General features: G+C 43.3%; 1 protein-coding gene and 1 long non-coding RNA gene across 2 annotated transcripts; one reads left to right on the top strand and one right to left on the bottom strand.

Annotated features, from left to right (window-relative positions):
• Positions 1–813: 813 nt before the first annotated feature.
• Positions 814–4,058, bottom strand: LOC109079215 (extracellular calcium-sensing receptor-like). The gene is made up of 6 exons (XM_042743601.1): positions 3,838–4,058; positions 3,387–3,678; positions 2,372–3,160; positions 2,074–2,301; positions 1,853–1,976; positions 814–1,724 (listed from the first exon to the last, which is right to left on the bottom strand). The coding sequence occupies exons 1-6, from the start codon at positions 4,056–4,058 to the stop codon at positions 814–816; spliced, it is 2,565 nt and encodes an 854-aa protein (XP_042599535.1).
• A 14,498-nt stretch (positions 4,059–18,556) lies between these two features.
• On the top strand, positions 18,557–19,505 carry LOC122140334. Its single transcript, XR_006156989.1, has 3 exons — positions 18,557–18,644; positions 18,830–19,061; positions 19,381–19,505. It is a non-coding gene; the product is annotated as an uncharacterized LOC122140334 (long non-coding RNA).
• Positions 19,506–21,253: the final 1,748 nt, after the last annotated feature.

Genomic DNA, 21,253 nt, shown 5'->3' with positions numbered 1-21,253 from the left:
AAACTATACAGGTTAAGTACATAAATTATATGTAAATGAATGCATTTACTGAAATAAAAAGAAAAAACTATACAGCATATACAGCCTATATACAGCATGAAATGGAATAGACTGACTAATATCTGCCTGTTTTATAGAAGGTTCTGTAACAGGCTGTATGGTTTTGGCCTAGGTTACACCTGCATGCATGCTTATACAATTTCCATACAAAGGTCAGGATGTGATTACTACATTTTAGGAAAGTCATTGTCTGATGTGGGAAGAAAAATGAAAATTTCATCCCAGAAATTTTATTTATTTATTTATTTATTTTGCTTAAGTTATAATACAGTCAAAATAAATTAGTATGTATTTAATATTGGCATATGTATGAGGCTCAGTGTTTAACCTGCTCATATAAATTAATAACATATGCATGAGCTAAATGCTTAACCTATTCATTACTTTAAAACTGCTCTCTAAAACAATGTGCATTCTATAAAGTGCTATATAAATAAAAGTAATACATTTTTTGAAATTAAAGCATGGCTATATTGTTTGCTGTTAGAAATGCAGAAAACTAAAGAAATAAATTCAATCCATTAAAAAGTAACTTCCGTTTGTTGTTAATTGCAAAAAGTCAATATCATTTCTTATTAGAAAGTACATAATGCAGGTCCAGAATATGGCTGTGATGGAGATGGTCACTGAGAGTCCACTGTGTCTAGTGCTGACCCGGCCTACACTGCAGAGCCTGCCACAGCCTGTGGGAGAAATGCATTTGATAGAGCTGGCTATGTAGGCCTTTAATCAGTTACATGATTAACTCTGGTTTCAAAGAGCTGTAGATAAAGTTTTCCCCATCATTTGTTTCTTTGTGTTTTTCTCTGGTTTTAGCAAAATTATGTAACATTTAGGGGCAAATATGCAAAATAGCAAACCAAAACTTGAAACTGAAATGGCAAATATCTCCGTAGCTACAGTAAATTTTCCAGGAGAACTGACATAAGCTGGGATAAATGTGAGCCAGACAGCACAGAATATGAGCATACTGAATGTAATGAACTTGGCTTCATTGAAGTTATCAGGGAGCTTCCGAGCAAGAAAAGCTAAAACAAAACACAAGCTTGATAGCAGGCCAGTATAACCCATAACAGCCCAGAAACCAAAAGCTGAACCTACATTACATTCTAGAATTATTTTTTCTCTATAATAGCTTAAATTCATATATGGGAAAGGAGGGGATATGGTTAACCAAAGCACACAGACAATCACCTGTATTAACGTTAAGGAAACAACACTGAGTCGTTGCTGTGCAGGTCCAAACCATTTCATGACATCACTTCCTGGAAGTGTAGCTCTGAAGGCCATTAAGACTACTAATGTTTTCCCGAGAACACAGGAGATACAAAGAACAAAAGTGATCCCAAATGCTGTGTGACGCAACATACAGGACCATTCAGTAGGCCGGCCAATGAAAGTAAGTGGACAGAGAAAACACATTGAGAGTGAGAAGAGCAACAGGAAGCTTAGCTCTGAGTTGTTGGCTCTGACAATAGGTGTTTCTTTATGAAGATAAAACAGAAAAGATACAATTGCTGTTAATCCCCCAATTAAGGAGAAAATGCAAAGCACCATCCCCATGATTTCTGTATAGGAAAGGAATTCAACTACTTTTAATATACATCTGTCTTTGCTTTCATTCGACCAGTACTCCAAATCACAAGGAAAGCAGTCACTAGAATCTGTGAAGGAATTTCAAGAAAATATTGTTTAAATGGAAAATGCATCATGAAGTTACATGACCAATGGACAGTATTAGGCTCAACATTATCATACTTTAAAGAAAGTTAACCAGCATGTGCTAATTTACCTGTGCTATTACTGATTTCTCCTTCTGCACATGGAATACAGTCATAACAGCAAACAGGCCGACCTTTTTGCACAGTCTTTCTATTTCCAGGGGGGCAGCTTTCACTGCACATGGACACAGGCAACTATAGCAAAATGTTATTTCAATAAGTTGCCTAAATAATGGTTTGAGTTGTTAAATTAATTGCTTGTTTTCATGAAATAATTATAGCATTGATGTACCTGTGCACTCTTCCCTGCCCATAGTATGTGTTCCTGATTGACTTGAAGACGTTGCTCTAAAGGCAGTGAGCTGTCATAGACACCCACATGCTTGAACTGCAAACTTCCATCCCCAGCAAGCTGCCAGTTCACCAGGTCATATATTGCCACTGGATCACCACTTGCATCAAAAAAGATATTCTCACCTGTTTTCATAGTAAAGCTCAAATCTCTCATATACTGCAATACCTGAAACGAAAGGCCAGGCACATCATTCATATTAGTATGATTTTTCTACTCTTATTTTTCATGCTCTTACCTTTTTTGGTGTGGGCAGCTCTCCTTTGCTGTTGTTAGTGGATGTTTCAAAGTCTTTTAAAACATTATGCAGTGTGTGTGCAACAGCATACACTGCAGTGTAAGCTTTATGTTCTATTCGTAGCTCAGATACGTCAGTATATTCATTTTGCAGCTCTGCCAGTTTCTCTGAGCCAGTACAGGCACCACTACCACTGGTTCTGAAAGAACACTGAAAAGCTGTTTCCCAGAATTCTTTTAAAAGTTCATTGTTTAGTTCTTGATTAGGATTCACATTCACTAGGAACTCTCGAAGACCCAGAAGCTTTGCATTTACTACAGCAAAGCCCACAGCTCCAGAAAGGAAATTGTATTCCTTGGTTTCTGCAAGATTTCGAGATGTTATCCAGGATTCACTGCCAACCCACTGCAGCCCTGTGATGTTTTGTTCTGCAATTACTTTCACAAGGGGGGCAAAATCTCCAAAAGAGATAAAAGCCACCACCACCCTGGCTGTGCCCTTTTTTATCACTTCCAGTGTCTTCAGAAACTGTTCTTGTGGATCAGTTCTTAATACAGCCTCTGAGTATTCAATGCAAATCCCTTCTTGTTTTGCAGCCTCTTCAAATGCTGCCATACCATTATTACCATAGTCACTGCGACTCCTGACCGTCCCAACCCAGGTCCAGCCAAAATACTTGACAAGCTGAGCCAGCGCTCTGCTTTGGTAATAATCACTGGGTATTGTTCTAAAGAAAGATGGATATCTTTTCCTGTTACTCAGGCATGTGCATGTGGCAAAATGACTTATCTGCAATATAAAGAAGCAGAGTACATTAACCATATCATTTTTAGATCCTTGTTAATGCACTATAAATCATCATTATGCAGGTAACAATTATTATTATTATTATTATTATTATTATTTGTACACACTGCTAGAATCTAACCAATATAAACACTGATTTCTATATTTATACTTATTTTATATTTACAGTTGTTGTCATGCTTAATAAGGTATAAGTAAGAGTTCTTACAACAGGTATGTTGAATGCCCCAACCACAGTTGCCAAAGCTATGGTAGGAGAGGATGTTGACTCTCCAACAATGGCCTGGACAGCTGGTGATCGAGAGCAGGATATATCACTCAAAATCTTTTCATAGCCATTCATCAAAGCCATGCCCGAGAGGATAGCCAAAGCTATAGAGTTACAGGCATCGTATATTTTATAACCCAAAGAAACACCGGGCAACAGTTGTGTGCTGTTATTTATCTCCTCAATGGCAAAAATAAATGTCTGAGCAAATTTAAATTCACGCAGGTTTAACCTGTGAAATTAAATCATCAGTCTTGTAAAACTGCAAAGATGTATCAGTCATGTTCAATTTATATATATATATATATATATATATATATATATATATATATATATATATATATATATATATATATATATATATATATATATATATCATCATCATACAGACCTGACACATGTTGTTGGCTCTGGTTTGGAAGTGAAAGGATGCATTTTTAGCAGAGCACTTCTGTGAATTGAGAAAATTGCTCCAATGTTGATGTCTCTTTCTGCAGAAAGTACAGGGTAGGCAGAGTGACCAAGCAGACTGCAGAGTTGTGATGAAGCTGGCACAAAGACACCATGCACCACCACCAGCAGTAGCAGCAGTGACACAGTGCTCTTTGCCATGCCAGTAGTATATATGAAGGACAGGAACCTCTGAGACAGAACTGGAATAGTGCTGCATTTTATCATACCTTAAAATACCCTTTGGGATTGGTATATTGAACCATTTACATGTTTCATTACAGAAGAAAACAGCATTCAGGGGAAAATTTTAATCTTGCTTAAATTGTTTCAAATGTCTCTTGTAGAGAGACATAATTTTGTACCATCCTAAAACAAATTCTGAAAAGGCAAATTAAAGCTAAACAACAAAAGAATGTTTCTCTCTCTCACACACACACACACACACACACACACACAACACACACACACACACACACACACACACACACACACACACATATTGTGGGGACTTTCCATAGACTTATATTATTATTATACTGACCAAATAGTATATAGCAACCCCTAAACCTACCCCTTACAGAAAATAAGCCTGTCCCCACAATGTCAAAAATTTTAGGTTTTACTATCCTTGTGGAGACATTTGTTACACACACACACACACACACACACACACACACATATATATATATATAATATTATTATTATTATTATGGATGTAAACACAAACAAACCGCTACATACATACCTCTATAAATAAATCACCGTTATGTATTCTTTACAAAAAACAGGAAAAAAAAAACAAAAATAAATTTCTTTTATTAAACAAACATTTACCTCACCTCATCCTACTAACTAAACTATAGGAAGCCCTTTTACATTAGCCTACTGAGGTAACAATTTATAACAAAGCCCAAACTTACATACCATTTATTAATTACTTATTTTTTTATGTTAAATATAATAATCAAAAAATAAAAATCTATGCAAACAGGTAAATTGTACATAATGCAGTTTTTATATTAACTTCTAAATTATAAATTTTACATTTGCTGTTGAAATATATTCATTTACACTGTGGCTTTCATAACTTACTTCATAACAGATTTTTAAACATACATTAAATAATTAAGACATGACTAACAGGTAAAGGAAAATATATAATGAGTAAATAGTCTAATATCTCGCAAAAAGGTTCTTCTCTAGACTTCATTTCTCTATCGAACTAATGAGCTGTGGACACTGTTGATCTGCCTGAGGAAAATAAAATGCTACATGACATTTTGTTTACAAGCTGTTTTATTAACATCTTTTCCATCTTTCCAGTATTAACACACTGATTGAGCAATTATATGAGGGATGAGATTCATTCATGTTTATTTCGCATTAAAACTATAGAGGAAGGGATGATTGTGCTTCATGCTGCCATTTGAACTGAGGCATTTATACTGTGATTTGTCATGCCACATCAAAGAGCATCAAAACAGCACTTATTGTTTAAAATTCCTGAAAGAAATGACAGCTCAACAAGTTCTCTTTTGCTTAAATGAGCTGTCCTAAAATTCCTAAATGAGTGTAAAGAATGGGGAAAAAAGCTGATGTGTGTCAGATCTGGGTCATGTGCATCAGTGCTGCTTTTGAAGTGAAACCTGCTGCAGTCCGTCATTGATGTATGTGGCACCATGTATGACGAGTTTGTGGCACTGAACATTTTCAGAAATGGAGCCATCACAAAAACACCTCATGGTGGCCATTGCTACCATTTTACTTTTCACCATAACTGGATTATGTATTTTGTGTCATATCTAATGAACCAAACATGATAACACAGAAAAAGGTGATGTCTATCCCTATGTATTGATGGTCAAGAATACCACATACAACAACAAACTATTCAGGTGAACAGTTAATGGTGAAATCATCAATGTGAGAAGGAAATCACAGTATCTGAGTATCACAGTATCACAGCATTTACAATGGTCCATATTATGGCTATTATTATTATTATTATTATTACTTTGTTTTCTTTCTATGATAATTAATGATAATTTGATCATTTTATTCAATAAAAAAAGATTGTTTTCTAGAATGCAATCATATATTTCAGAGATCTATAAAAAATCATCGCAAGTAAGTGTATTTTTCCTTACCTCCAGGCAGAGTCAGGTAGGCGGTAGTATGTTTTCAATACATTATTGTTTTCTTTCAACAATGCTCTAACATCAAACACAGACGGCAGTACAATTTTGCTAACCAGCATTCTATGCGCACCCCTTTTACTGCACCTCTCTCATTTTCTGCGGGTCTCTAAAATTGTCAGTCAGCTGTCAACAAACAGAACTGATTCTGGCCATTGCTTCTCAGACTACTCTTAGTATCTTGGGCTAGACTGAGAACTGGATTTGTTCAGAAGACTCAGCAACCCCTTTTGTTCTCTCTAACAACTTCCCTTTCTCTATTTATCACCTTCCTGGTCAACTAGGCACCTTTATAGAGGAGCTGGATGGACTGCTGTCCTCATGGCAGTCCACTTGTAGTCTTTGGTGACTTCAATATCCATCTGGAGAAGCGTTACACTGCATACTTCCAAATACTAACACGCAATTGTATCACAGACAACTTTTTGGGAAAACCTATAGACATCTCTGTTCATTTCTTTATTGCATTTAACCTACATCTTACTACCTGTGTGCCACCGATTCCTCTGCCAGATAATTTTAGGAGAAACCTATGCTCCTTTTCACCCTTCCATCTTACCTCTTAACATGTTAACCTCTCTTCCCTCAACCACCCATTTTTCATCTCTGGATGTGAATACAGCAACTGACACTTGTCTAGACAGGCCAGTGCATACTACCCTATCTTACATTGGCTCGCCAATGTACTAGATTTCTCTAATACAAACAAAAAAAAATTAAGTAGGCTTGACCAAAATTTTTGTGGGGAGAAGAATTTATTGAAGATGTTGTAGCAGTTATTTAGTAGTGATGTTAGCATGTCATCCTTCAAACAATCTTACCCCTTGTAAGCTTCTCCCGAAGTTCTGTCTGTGGGCTAGAATTTTATACCTGAGGACAAAAGGGCTACAAACAACAGATACTGTTAGGACCTCCCGCTGGAGATCCTACAATCTACAAGACATTCCTGAGGAATGTTGTTCTTTTGTTATTCTAATGGAATGGACCATTGGTTCACACCTTTATAGACACAGTTACATTATTTCTTTCAAAGAATGACCAGTTGAATATTAACTAAACAAGTTTCTGCACTCCACTGGTTTGAATCTTATTTCACAGGTAGGTATTTTAGGGTTTCCTGGAGAGGAGAGGTATCTCAAGGACTGGTCATAGGGGTTTCTCAGGAATCAGTTCTTGGACCCCTGCTTTTCTACATATTCATTACATCACTGGGACCCATTATACAAGCACATCCCTGCAAACAAGCCTGCACCGGCCCTTTACGGGTCACCAATGGGCTGCCAGGGCCTCTGAGATTTTGCTCATTGGCAAAACGTTGGCCCCTTAGTGCTGGCCCTTCTTGGGTATCCCTCACTTAGCCCACACTATTAATCTACAACAGGGGTGCCCAACCTGGTCCTGATCAAACATAACTGAACCAGCTAATTAGGATCTGAAGGAGCACTTGATAATTACAGACAAGTTTGTTTAATCAAGGTTGGAACTGAACTCTGTAGGAAGGTGGATCTCCAAGAACAGGATGCACCCCTGATCTATAACTAATACATCTGTCTCACTTTAAATACTTTTCAGCGACTATAACTTACGTCTTTGGGAAAATCACTTATTATATCTGAAATGGATGCAGACACCAAATATTATTGTCTATATTGTCAAAAATGTACAGTAGTCAAAGGGATTTCAAATAGAAAACATTCAATTCAGGTTAATACAGCTACATATAGCAAAAATAAAAAAAATGCAAATACACAGAAGTAAAAAAAAAAAAATGTAAGATTGTAGGATTTTGTCATGTGAAAGTTGATGTGTGTGAAAGTCTTAACTGTAGTGCATCAATGTCCAAACACTGTCCATAGCTGAAGTTGGCTGATATCAAATGAATAATACAACCTCTTGTAATAAAAACAAGCCACAGCTCTCAAACACCAGACTCTTCCTAACCAGGAACAGTCAAAAGTAGTCCAGACTATGGTCCCACGTCGAAAAGAACTTATCAAACTGGACCATGACGTGGTGACCTCACAATAAAGAGTCCTTCTAAAATGCATATACAAATAAACTATCTTTAACTCTTAGCATCAATCCAAACATAGGCCATACATACATGTAACATCTCTGCAAAAAACATCAGCAATGTACACTTAAAAAACTCCTTACTTTAGACTGGGCTTGAAATTACACATTTCCACATATTTCCCTGCTGTGTTTAACTAAAATTATATATATATATATATATATATATATATATATAATATATATATATATATATATATATATATATATATATATATATATTGTGGCGAGGTGAGGAACTACACGACAACCGATGGACAGAGAAAATCCCCGAAGGGTGGATTTATTGGTAACTTTGTGCTCCGAGTGAAGACAGTGCTCTCCGTAGTGTTCCAACTCCCTCGTGCTCTCTGGGCCTTGAGTGGTGGATCCCGTGCGGTGCTCTCCTGGTTGGGGCTGACGGTCACACGCTGCTCTCTGTGACAGAGGAGGAAAGAGTTAGGCTCTGTGTCGGGAGACATTGCTCACCATACTGCTTTCCTCCCCGGCTGAAGTAGACGTCTCTTCATGAGCTGCAGGTGCGGCCGCTCAGCCCGTGACGAGCTAGTGCCGGTGATTCCAATGTGTTGCCAGGGCGACGCTGATGAGAGCTCGGGACACACGTCACACTCCCCCCCCCCCCTAAGCGTCGACCTGCGCCTGCGGAACAATGGGGAGATATGGGGAGGGTGGGGAGTGGAGCCTGACAGACCTGCGAAAGCTGCCCCTATCCTGGAGAGGCCGTCCGCGTTGGCGTTGGCTGTCCCCGCCCGGTGTTGTACGGTGAAGTGGAAGTCCCTGGAGCGCAAGGAACCACCGGGTCACCCTGGGATTGGTGTCCTTTGCGCGGGCCATCCACTGCAGTGGCGCATGATCGGTCAGCAGGGTGAACCGGCGGCCGAGGAGGTAATAGCGAAGCTCCAGGACTGCCCACTTGACAGCCAACGCTTCCTTCTCCACGGCGGCATACCGTTGTTCGGTCGGGGTCAGCTTCCGGCTAATATAGATCACCGGGTGTTCCTCGCCGTCCTGGACCTGGGAGAGAACGGGCTCCTAACCCGGTGTCTGAGGCGTCGGTTTGCACCAGGAAGGGGCAGGTGAAATCGGGGGCTCGCAGGACTGGCTCCGTGGTGAGGGCTGACTTCACCTGCTGGAATGCCTCTTCCGCTTCCGGACTCCAGGCTACCTTCTCGGGTTGCCCCTTCCTGGTCAGATCTGTCAGGGAAGAGGCTAAGGAGGAGAAGTTAGGGATAAAAAACCGGTAGTATCCCGCCAACCCCAAAAAGGCTCGCACCTGGGTCTTGGTAGTGGGCCGCGGTGCCGAGAGGATAGCTGTCACCTTATTTTCCTAGGGCCGGATGAGGCCGCGACCCACGCAGAAGCCCAGGTACTTGGCTTCGGAGAGAGCCAGGTGACATTTCCGGGGGTTGGCGGTGAGCCCCGCCCGGCGGAGTTCCAGCAGCACCCTCCGGAGCCGCTCTAAATGCTCCCCCCAGGTCTCGGAATGGATGACCACGTCGTAGATGTAGGCCGCGGCGTAGGCCATATGGGGCCTCAGCAGGACATCCATGAGCCTCTGGAAGGTGGCGGGTGCCCCGTGCAGGCCGAAGGGAAGGACCCGGTATTGCCAGTGGCCACTGGGGGTTGAGAAGGCTGTCTTGGGCTTGGCATCCTTAGACAGAGGGACTTGCCAATAACCTTTGGTGAGGTCGAGAGTCGATATGAACCGGGCCCTTCCCAGTCTATCCAGGAGCTCATCGACTCGGGGCATGGGGTAGCCATCAAATTCAGAGACCTCATTTAGGCGGCGGAAGTCGTTGCAGAACCGGAGGGTGCCGTCGGGCTTCGGGACCATTACGATGGGGCTGGACCAGGGACTCCGCGAGGGCTCAATTACCCCCAACTTCAACATCTCCTGTACCCCTGTCTCGATGGCGTGTCGCCGAGCCTCCGGGACACGATAGGGTCGCTGCCGGACGATAACTCCTGGTGGTGTTCGGACTTCGTGCTGGATGACGGTCGTCCGCCCTGGCAGGGGGGAGAACACATCCGAGAACTGACCGACCAGGTGCTGCAGTTCCGTCTTCTGGGCCGCGGAGAGATTGGGATCCATGCCTACAACCACGGGAGAGGTGGTGGCGAGGGCCGAGAGCTGGGGTCCGGTCCCCACCCAGCGCTTCAACAGATTTATATGATAGAGCTGCTCCTCTTTTCGGCGACCTGGTTGGCGCACTTTATAGGTGACGGGTCCTACCCGTTCGGTGACCGTGTATGGGCCCTGCCAGCGTGCCAGGAATTTACAGGCGGAGGTGGGGACCAGAACCATGACGTAGTCTCCCGGCTGGAACTCCCGTGGTTGGGCGGCCCGATTGAAGAGGCGCTGCTGGTCTTGCTGGGCCTTGGACATGTGCTCCCGGACCAATGGCATGACCCTGTCGATCCGCTCTCTCATGGCCTTGATGTGCTCGAGGGTGGTCCGACCTACCGCCGGCTGTTGCTCCCAAGCTTCCCGGGCGACATCTAGAAGCCCTCGGGGTTGGCGGCCGAAGAGGAGCTCGAAGGGCGTGAAGCCGGTGGAAGCCTGGGGCACCTCCCGGATCCCGAACAGCACATACGGGATCATTTGGTCCCAGTCGCGTTGGTCCTCGGCCACGACTCGTCGCAGCATTTGCTTCAGGGTCTTGTTAAACCGTTCCACGAGCCCATCCGTTTGTGGATGGTATACGCTGGTCCGGATCTGCCGGACTTTGAGGAGCTTGCAGAGGTCAGCCATGATCCGGGACATGAAAGGAGTGCCCTGGTCGGTCAAGATCTCCGCTGGTAGGCCAACCCGACTACTCAGTAGGAAGAGCTCCTGTGCGATGTTCTTTGCGGTGGCTTTGCGGAGGGGAATGGCCTCTGGGTAGCGGGTGGCATAATCCACGATAACTAGGATGTGTTCATGCCCCCGGGCGGACTTCGGCAGCGGCCCCACCAGGTCCATCCCGATGCGCTCGAAGGGCACCTCTATGATAGGCAGCGGGATCAGCGGGCTGGGGGGAGGAGTATGTGGCGATGTCCGTTGGCACGTCGGGCAAGCTTGGCAGTACCGCTTGACATCCCCCTCCAGTCCTGGCCAGTGGAACCGATCCCGGATCCGTTGCGCGGTGTTTTGAGCGCCGAGGTGGCCAGCCATCGGGTGGGCATGGGCGAGTTCCAACACCGTCTGGACTTTGCTTCGCGGTACCACCAGCAACGTCTTTTCCTCCCCCCTTCGCTGCGCGACACAGTAAAGCAGGCCGTTTTGAACAACGAAATGGGGAGTGGGGTGGGGAGCCGGTTGTAAATCCTCTCCTTCCGCCACCCGCACTTGAGACCAGCAATGCTTGAGGCGTTCATCCCCGCGCTGCTCGTTGGCGAGCGTTCCCCCTCCCGCTATCTGCTGGAAGACATCAAAGAACAGGTTAGAGTTTTGGGAGGGGGACTCACCTCCTCGCGAGCTGTCCGATGTCAGCAGCGCGGGGCGTCGTCGAGGGCGCCTTGCTGATCTCCGGCGTCGGCGGTCCCCGGCCCGGCTAGCAGGCTGTGTGCTGGAGGTGAGGAGCTGATCAAACCCCGGCCAATCCCGGCCGAGGAGAACGGGTACCGGTAGGTCCTTTAAGATTCCCACTTCGACGGGCCAGGAACCAGGTGTCGCGGTGATGGTCACTCGCCGTGCCGGTACACGCCTGGTATCCCCGTGCACGCACGTTATCGCCAGCCGGGCTCTGGAACCGGTTCTGGGCGGAAGGACAGTTGGTTGTATCAGGCTTACCCCGCTGCCCGAGTCGAGAATGATATGCACCTCGGCTCGTGGTGCCTCCGGCGGCGGGTTGTGCACTGAACAGCCTGCTAGCCATATCCGTCCTGGGGAGCGCGGCGGCTCGGTGGGCATCGGTTCGTCCTGGGGGCCGGGAACCGCAGGCCTGCTCACGGGTCGCTGGGTGCCCTCCGGCGAGCATCGCTCCTGGACCACCCTTCGGGGAAAAGGCGGCGCTCGCTCCCCTACCTCCCGGTGTTGGGCGGCCTCCGCCAGCTCAATGGCCTCCACGAGCTCGTCGAGATCGGTGGGATTCCTCATGCCAGCCGCCTGCCTCAACGCGCGGGGGGAGGGCGCGGAGGAGTCGGTCGATCACCACACGCTCAGCTACCTTGTGTGCGGAGGGACCCCCTGTCAACAGCCAATGGTGGGCCAAACGGGTTAGTTCTGCCGCTTGGGCGCGAGCGGGCTGTCGAGCTCGATATGCCCATTCATGGAACTGCTGCGCCGCACAGATTGGGGAGAGGCCTACTCGGCTCAGGATTTCCTTTTTCACCTCTTCATAGTCCCGGCATCTCTCCGCCGTCATGGTGAAATACGCCCGCTGCGCTTCCCCGGTCAGCAGCGGCGCGAGAAGTCTGGCCCACTCGACCTCTGGCCACGCCTCCCGGATCGCGGTGGCCTCAAACATTTGCATATACATCTCCACATCGTCGTGCGCCGTCATTCGCGGCATCAGCTGTACGGCTTGGACACGGGGGTCAGGCAGCGGCGTGCGGTGGGCGGCGGTACGGAGGGCGGCGAGCTCGCGTTCGGCGTCTCCTTGACGTGAGGCCATGTGCTCCATTATTTGCTGCTGGTGGATGCTCACCTCGGAGAGGTGTTTAAGCAGCTCTTCCATGCCGGGGGGAGGAGCGGCCGCCTGGGGAAACAGAGCAGAGGGAACAAAAAACCAATGTCAACAAACAAAAAAAAAAAAAACAAAAAAAGAAAACAAAATGGGTGACGGTGACTTCCTCAGGGGTCGGTTGTCGGTGTTCACCTCACACTATGCCCGCATTCTCCACCAGTGTGGCGAGGTGAGGAACTACACGACAACCGATGGACAGAGAAAATCCCCGAAGGGTGGATTTATTGGTAACTTTGTGCTCCGAGTGAAGACAGTGCTCTCCGTAGTGTTCCAACTCCCTCGTGCTCTCTGGGTCTTGAGTGGTGGATCCCGTGCGGTGCTCTCCTGGTTGGGGCTGACGGTCACACGCTGCTCTCTGTGACAGAGGAGGAAAGAGTTAGGCTCTGTGTCGGGAGACATTGCTCACCATACTGCTTTCCTCCCCGGCTGAAGTAGACGTCTCTTCATGAGCTGCAGGTGCGGCCGCTCAGCCCGTGACGAGCTAGTGCCGGTGATTCCAATGTGTTGCCAGGGCGACGCTGACGAGCGCTCGGGACACACGTCACACTATATATATATATATATATATATATATATGTGCAGTGAAGGGGAAAAAAAAAATGTATGTGTTCACGCGATTCAGTTATGCGAACTACAGCTATAGTAAACAGTCACTTTTGGACATCAACAAACGGTGTTCCAACATAGTTTTAGACCATCCTTTTGACTTCAGCGAACTCCCGCCGGAGCTACTGAGATCACCGCAGACAAGCGGATCACTCCCACCGACCGGAAGTGCTCGGTGTCCGCGTCGAGACCGTAAACAAAGACGGGGAAAGCGTGGAGAGCTGCGTGCTAAGCTAAGGCTAAACCCACATCGACCAGCTCTGCCCAGCATCTTCCTTGCCAATGTACGGTCTCTGATGAACAAGATGGACGAACTAAAGATCTGGACCCTCACACAGAAATGGCTTATGGACTGTAATGTTATGTTCTTCACTGAAACATGGCTCTGCAACGATGTCCCAAACAACGTGGTGCATATGGATGGACGCTCTTTCTTCAGGGCTGACAGAGTAGCAGCAACCTCTGGTAAAAACAAGGGTGGTGGAGTATGCATTAATGTAAACAAATCATGGTGTACAGACTCTGTCATTGTTGATACCTACTGCTCTGCTGATCTGGAGTTCCTGATTATCAAGTGCAGGCCATTCTACCTACCACGTGAGTTTACTTGCATTGTTGCTGCTGCAGTTTAAGTACCTCCGGACGCTAATGCTAACTTGGCTATGAAAGAACTTTGTGCTGCTATTAGCAAATTACAAACCCTGCACCCGGATGGAGCCTTTATTGTTGCTGGGGACTTCAGTCACTGCACTTTTAGATCTGTTCTCCCTAAATTTCATCAAAATATCTCCTGCACTACAAGGGGACATAAAACATTGGACCACGTTTATACTAATGTGACTGATGCCTACAAAGTCACACCCCTCCCCCACCTGGGGCAGTCTGACCACCTCTCTTTGTTCCTGCTCCCCAAGTATACCCCGGTTATCAAATGTGTGAAACCTACAATAAGGACTGTTAAAATCCGTCTGGAAGGTGCTGACTCCACTCTTCAACATCAATTCCAGCACACAGACTGGCGTGAGTTTGCTGCCCAGGCCACCACAGACTCTCGAATTAACATTGACACTTACACCAACTCTGTCTTGGAGCACATCAACAGATGTGTGGGCAGAGTGACCACACACAAAAAAATAAAATGAACAGAGAGGTTCGCCTCCTGCTCAAAGCAAGAGATGCAGCCTTCAGGTCTGGAGACCGGGAGGCTTACAGCTCAGCCAGAGCCAACCTGAGGAAGGGTATCTGCCAGGCCAAACTCATAAACAGAGGATTGAAGAACACTTCAATTCTTCAGACCCCCGGCGTATGTGGCAAGGCATACAATCTATCACAGATTACAAACCACCTAACACTGTGCCCCCCTCCAGCTCTGCCTCCCTCCCCGACGAGCTCAATCACTTTTATGCTCGTTTTGATAAAAAATAATAAGGAGATCTCACTCAAAGCTGAGCATCAACCCAGTGAACTGCCTTTCACACTCTCCACATCAGATGTTTACTCTACTCTGCGTAAGGTGAATGCACAGAAGGCAGCTGGTCCTGATGGAATACCTGGTCAGGTGCTTAAAGCCTGGGCGGAGCAACTTGCTGAGGTCTTCACAAACATTTTCAATCTGTCCCTGGCCCAAACAACTGTCCCCACTATCTTCAAAACCTCCACCATCATACCAGTACCGAAACACTCCACTGCCTCGGTCCCTAACGACTTCCGTCCTGTTGCACTCACCCTCATCATTGCCAAGTTCTTTGAGAGGCTGGTTGCATCCCACTCAAAATCATGTCTCCCTGCTACACTAGACCCATTTCAATTTGCCTATCGCCGCAATAGATCAACAGAGGATGCCATCTCAATGGCACTTCACTCTGCCCTCACCCACCTGGACAGTCAAAACACACATGTGAGAATGCTGTTCATTGATTTCAGTTCTGCATTTAATACTGTAATCCCTCTTAAGCTGATCTCCAATCTCGGCCAGCTTGGAATCAACACATCCATCTGCAATTAGATTCTAGACTTTTTGACTAACAGACCTCAGTCTGTTAAATTAGATAACCTCTCCTCCTCCATCATCACCCTGAACACCGGCGTGCCACAGGGCTGCGTACTGAGCCCTCTCCTGTACTCCCTGTTCACCCATGACTGCGTTCCTGTTTATGTCTCCAACACCATAATCAAATTTGCAGATGACACCACGGTGGTAGGTCTGATCAAAGATGATGATGAGTCAGCCTACAGGGATGAGGTGCAGCACCTGGCTGTGTGGTGTGCCACCAACAATCTAGAACTAAACACCCAGAAGACAAAGAAGATCATTGTGGACTTCAGGCGGAATAGGAGTCATGCACACACACCCATCTACATCAACGGAGCTGTAGTGGAGCATGTGTCGAGTTTCAAGTTCCTTGGCATCCGCATCTCTGATGACCTCACCTGGTCCCATAACACCTCCACCCTGGTCAAAAAGGCACAGCAGCGCCTTTACTTCTTACGGAGCCTTAAGAAAGTTCACCTGAATCCCAGGATCCTTGTGGAATTCTACCGCTGTACCATTGAGAGCATACTCACAAACTGCATCCCAGTATGGTACAGCAATTGCTCCGCATCTGACCGCAGAGCACTCCAGCAAGTGGTGAAAACTGCTCAGCGGATCACCGGCGCCCAATTAACTTCCATTGAGAACATCTATCACAAGCGCTGTCTGGGCAGGGCAAGAAACATCATCAAGGATGCCTCTCACCCTAACCATGGACTTTTCATCCAGCAGACATCACAGGAGCCTACGCTCTCAGACTAGCAGGCTCAGGAAGAGCTTCTTCCCCGAGGCCGTGAAACTTCTGAACCCCACACCACCAATCTAACCGGCACCTGCTTTATTACTGCACTGGTCAAAGTACTTTACATACATGTATTTGCACTACTCATATTTTGCACAGACTGCACACTATTCTAGCTATCGCACTGTAAACTAAGTTGTTACTGTACAAAGCACAGTAAACTATTCTATACAAATATAATTGCACTACTGTTATTTTGGATAGAATTCATTTTTAACAATACTTTTGCACACTCATCCAACTGTATTTATTACCACTGTTCTCATGTTGCTGCTGTTCATAATGTGTATATATAATCCTACATTGCTCTGTTCATAACGTACATACAATCCTAGACTGCATTCCTATTTATTTATATTCTGTATATACTCTGCTCAATACTGTATATAGCAACCCCACTGTACATTCTGTAAATCATAGCTTCACTTACTCTGCACTTTTATGTATATAAAACACTATATTCTTGCACTTCTGGTTAGATGCTAACTGCATTTCATTAGCTCTGTACTTGTACTCTGCATAATGACAATAACGTTTAATCTAATCTAATCTAATCTAATCTAATCTAATCTAATCTATATGCTTTTATAATGGGGCATTGCTCCACCGTTAACAGCAAGTCTTGTCTCCAAAAATACCCAAAACGAGTGTTTAACAGTCCTCTGTTAGTCAAGAAGTTGACCGAGGAAAGCCACAAAAGCAGAAGCATGAGACAAAGTGATGATGGTAAAAAAAAAAAAAAAGTTTATTGAAAAATCTTAGTTGCATATGTCTCAATGTTCAAACTTCGTCTGATGAACACAATTTCACCCTGTAATATTACCTAAACAGTTACCTAAACAAAACCTAAATGCTCTAGATTATCAAGCTGTTTTGATTTTCTGCTCAGGCCCTGCTGATGTAATGTCCTGTATTATCAGGACAGGGGTGTCTAAACTCTATTCTGGAGGGTTGGTATCCTGCAGAGTTTAGATCCAACTTGCCTCAACACACCTGCCTGGATGTTTCTAGTATGCCTAGTAAGACCTTGAACAGCTGGTTCAGGTGAGTCTGATTGGAGGCAAACTCTGCAGGACTGCCCTCCAGGACCGAGTTTGGACACACCTTTCGTATTTCCTCCTCATGTAGAACTTTTTAACTAAACAATGGAATGATAAAAAATATTAAGAATTTAAGTAGAGTCTGATTAATTTTACCTTCCTTTTGTCTACAGTTATTGTCATTTGCTTACTTTGTGTGTGTTTTTTTTTTTTTTTTTGTAAGCAGGTTGGACAGGGAACAGCAAAATGGTAGAGAGGGTTCCGGGCAGGAATCATGTAGTGCTGGCAACACTCAGGATATTAATAGAAGCGGCAGCAATGATGAAGTTTCTAAAAGCAGTGAGGATATTCCTAGAGACAGCAGCGAGGAATCTCTAGAAGCAGCAGACAGCAAATCTCTAGAAGAGGCAGTGAGGATTTTTCTAGAAGCAGCAACAGCAGCAACAGACAGCAAATCTCCAGAAGTGGGAGTGAGTATTTTCCTAGAGACAGCAGTGAGGAATTCCCGAGAAGCACCTGCAGCAGACAGTAAATCTTCAGAAGCGGCAGTGAGGATTTTCCTAGAGAAAGCAGTGAGGAATTCCCGAGAAGCAGCAGCAGCAGCAGACAGCAAATCTTCAGAAGCGGCAGTGAGAATTTTCCTAGAGACAGCAGTGAGGAATTCCCGAGAAGCAGCAGCACCAGATAGCAAATCTTCAGAAGCAGCAGTGAGGATTAGTAGAGAAGGAGTAGAGAAGGAAGGGACAGTGACAATGAAGGTTATTCAGTCAATGTTTTCCTGCAGTCTGAACAATAATATTGCTATATTGTAGCATAGCTAGAAAAAACCTTAACATGACCATATCAGTTAATGTTTTCCTGCAATCTGAAAAATAATATTGCTATATTGTAGCATAGCTAGAAAAAAAAAAAAAAAAAAAAAAAACTCAACATGACCATATCAGAAGTCTTGTGAATGGTGACTACCAGGTTGAAATTTGTATTACTTTTTTTGTTTTTCCTTCTTTTCAGAGTGGAAAGTTGAGACAATTTTTTTTTCGGGCTGTACTTCTATACAGAAGGGGGCTTTTGGAAAGGGCTGAAAGTCTTTCTGAGCTAACAGCAGGCTGGCAACTTGGCTCGTCTATTTTTCAGTGTACTAGGGGGTAAAATGACTAGTTTTATTTTAACATTTGATACATGCAGTCAGTATGTTACATCACTTTGTTTTTACAATGCATGTTTATTGATATCTTTACTTTAGGTGATGCAGCAAAAGGAGATGGTGTGAAACACTACTTCCTATTTCAGGTTATTTCTCGTGTGCAGTTTGGGATTTCCCTAGATTTTGGTGAGTAATTGTAATATTTTAAAATGTTACATAATAATGGTAGGGATGGTTTAGCCAGAATGCACATTATTTTAGTGCTTGCTGTTATTCATTTTAATTAAAATTTATGTTAAAAAATAAATAATAAATAATGATTACATTGGAACTTGTAATGAGCTTAAACATTTTCTATTTTCTAACTACAGACAACTGTGGCAAACCCCCATTTTTCACTGGTCAACCTCCCGAACTCTGCTGGATAGTGACCTGTTCCGCATTGTTGGACACATGATTGGCCATTCATTCATGAATGGTGGTCCCTCATTGACTGGACTTAGTCCTGCTATGTTTGGAATAATACTTGGACAAATGAATGACACAGTCATAACTGAACTTGAAGATTGCCCTGACACAGATGTCATTGAAATTGTCCATCTGGTATGTACAACATTAAACCTACCTCTGACCAATGTTTTGTGTAAACTGAAATGAGAATAATTTACCTAGATATTTTTTTAACATACATTTTACTACAGCTTCAAAAAACAAATACACTTGCTGATGATGAGTGTGTGAAAGTGAAAGACCTAGCTGTCAGATGGGATCTACCACGAGTCACTGCAGAAAATGACTGTGGCTAGCCCAAAGCATTTATTATTATTATTATTATTATTATTATTATTATTATTATTATTATTATTATTATTTATTTTCTTAACCTTAATTTATAAAAAATTGCAAAAAATAATTTCCTTAGGTCATTGGCTGTCGCAAGAAACAGATGCAACAGGATACTGGAGTATTGAGCATGGTTAAGGAATGACCTTCTCTCATTGAAGTCCTATTCCCACGATCATCTTCCCTGACCATCGACGCACAGGTACTGTTCCACAATGTGCATTCACTATTTCCAACTAGATACACAGATATAATTACAAATCCCTCTATGTAATGATTATGCATAATCTGAAGTTGCTTTTATTAACAAAGCATGGCTAATAAACGGGTAGTCAAAACATAAACAAACATAATTTTTTTTTTTAAGATATTTGTAGTGCTAACCAAAGTTGGTATTTAAAAAATATTGTAGTAATATTGTGAAATACTGTTACAATTTAAAATAATGTTTAAGAAGCAAATCTGCATAATATGCATTCATGTAACAATTGAAGAAGTAATTCAAATTCAAATTCAAAAAAAAAAAAGAAAAAAAAGAAAATGGGGGTGGGGGGATCAATAATCACAGCCTTAGTAAGAAGAGACTTTTGATCTCCAGTATATGTATTTACAAACATAAAACTGAGTAGGGATCGTTAATTAAAAAAAAAAAAATACTTTTATTTCATTTGTTCATACTCATGCCAATCCAAACATGTATGACTTTCTTTTTTTCTCAACACAAGTGAATATCTTTGAAAAACAGTTCAGTTCTGTAGGTCTTCACAATGAAGGTGAAATTAGCCAACATTGTCAAGCTCCAACTTCCAACATTGAAGTTTTAAGGGTATTTTTCCTCTTTGAGCCAAAGGGTGTTAACTATATGAAAAAGGGACTTGAATATTTATGTGTCTTAATCATACCTATGACATCACTTTTGAAATTATTAATTTAAAACTGAAGTATAGTAGATTTATTCCTAATTTATATGGATTTTGGAATTTAACTTTCTTGTGATTAACTTGCATTGTATGAGCCTAAAAAATTGTAAATCCATAAACTCTAGTATTGACCTGCTGTAAGAAAGTAATACATATAAGACAGCATGAGGGTTGTAACAGCATGAGACAAAATGTAAGAGAATTTTTATTTTTATTTTTTGTGAATATCCCTTATAAGATCTAAGAATTTGTTATTCTACAAATTCAAGAGTGTTCAAAATATTACAGTATATACTTTTGTAGCATTGATTACATGATGTACAACTAGTTGCTAAACTACTGTATAAAAAAGTCTTGTGACATACTAGATCCTGGAAAGAGTAATATGACCGAACCCTGACAGTGATGATGAGGAGAACTTCAGTCTTGAAACATGCTGCAAAATCACATCCTTTTTCCAGCAATACATTGAAGAAATATATACTGTATATTTTTATTTTTTGTAATTATTTTGGCTTTTTTACGGTTCTTTCATTGTAAAACGTATGTCCTTTTATGTGAAAATTTACATTAACAGGTACACCACGAGATCTAAAGAACCTTGTTAAATTTTGGGTTGGCTGGAAAAGCCTTCCACAAGAACTGTATGTGGAAGTGTCAGATGTCAGAATGCTACTGCCTCAACCTGCAGGGTGAGACTCTTAAACTCCCATTACAATAAAGTCATTATGACGATTTCAGCTCTGATCTAAAAGCAGCTGTGTCTAGCAACAGTTTTGGATTTGGATTAGTTTAAAAGGAAGGTATCACAATAGTCCTTAAACTGTTGTTTTTGCTGATTGTTCAAGATTAAGAAAATACAGTGAAATCAGTAAGCTATCTTAGTATTAGAATTTATTTTTTGTTTTTATTTGCCACATTTTTACTAACTGATCTCTAGGCAAAGGAAATCTAGCAGCTCCAATTAATTCACAGAACAATGTATGACATTGTGTTTAAGATATCCATTGTTCAAGCATATTCATCTATCCC

This window comes from Cyprinus carpio, chromosome B18 (assembly GCF_018340385.1).
Source record: "Cyprinus carpio isolate SPL01 chromosome B18, ASM1834038v1, whole genome shotgun sequence".
Lineage (NCBI taxonomy): Eukaryota > Metazoa > Chordata > Actinopteri > Cypriniformes > Cyprinidae > Cyprinus > Cyprinus carpio.
The sequence above is the reverse complement of the archived record's forward strand: the minus strand, read 5'-3'. Positions and strand labels throughout refer to the sequence as shown.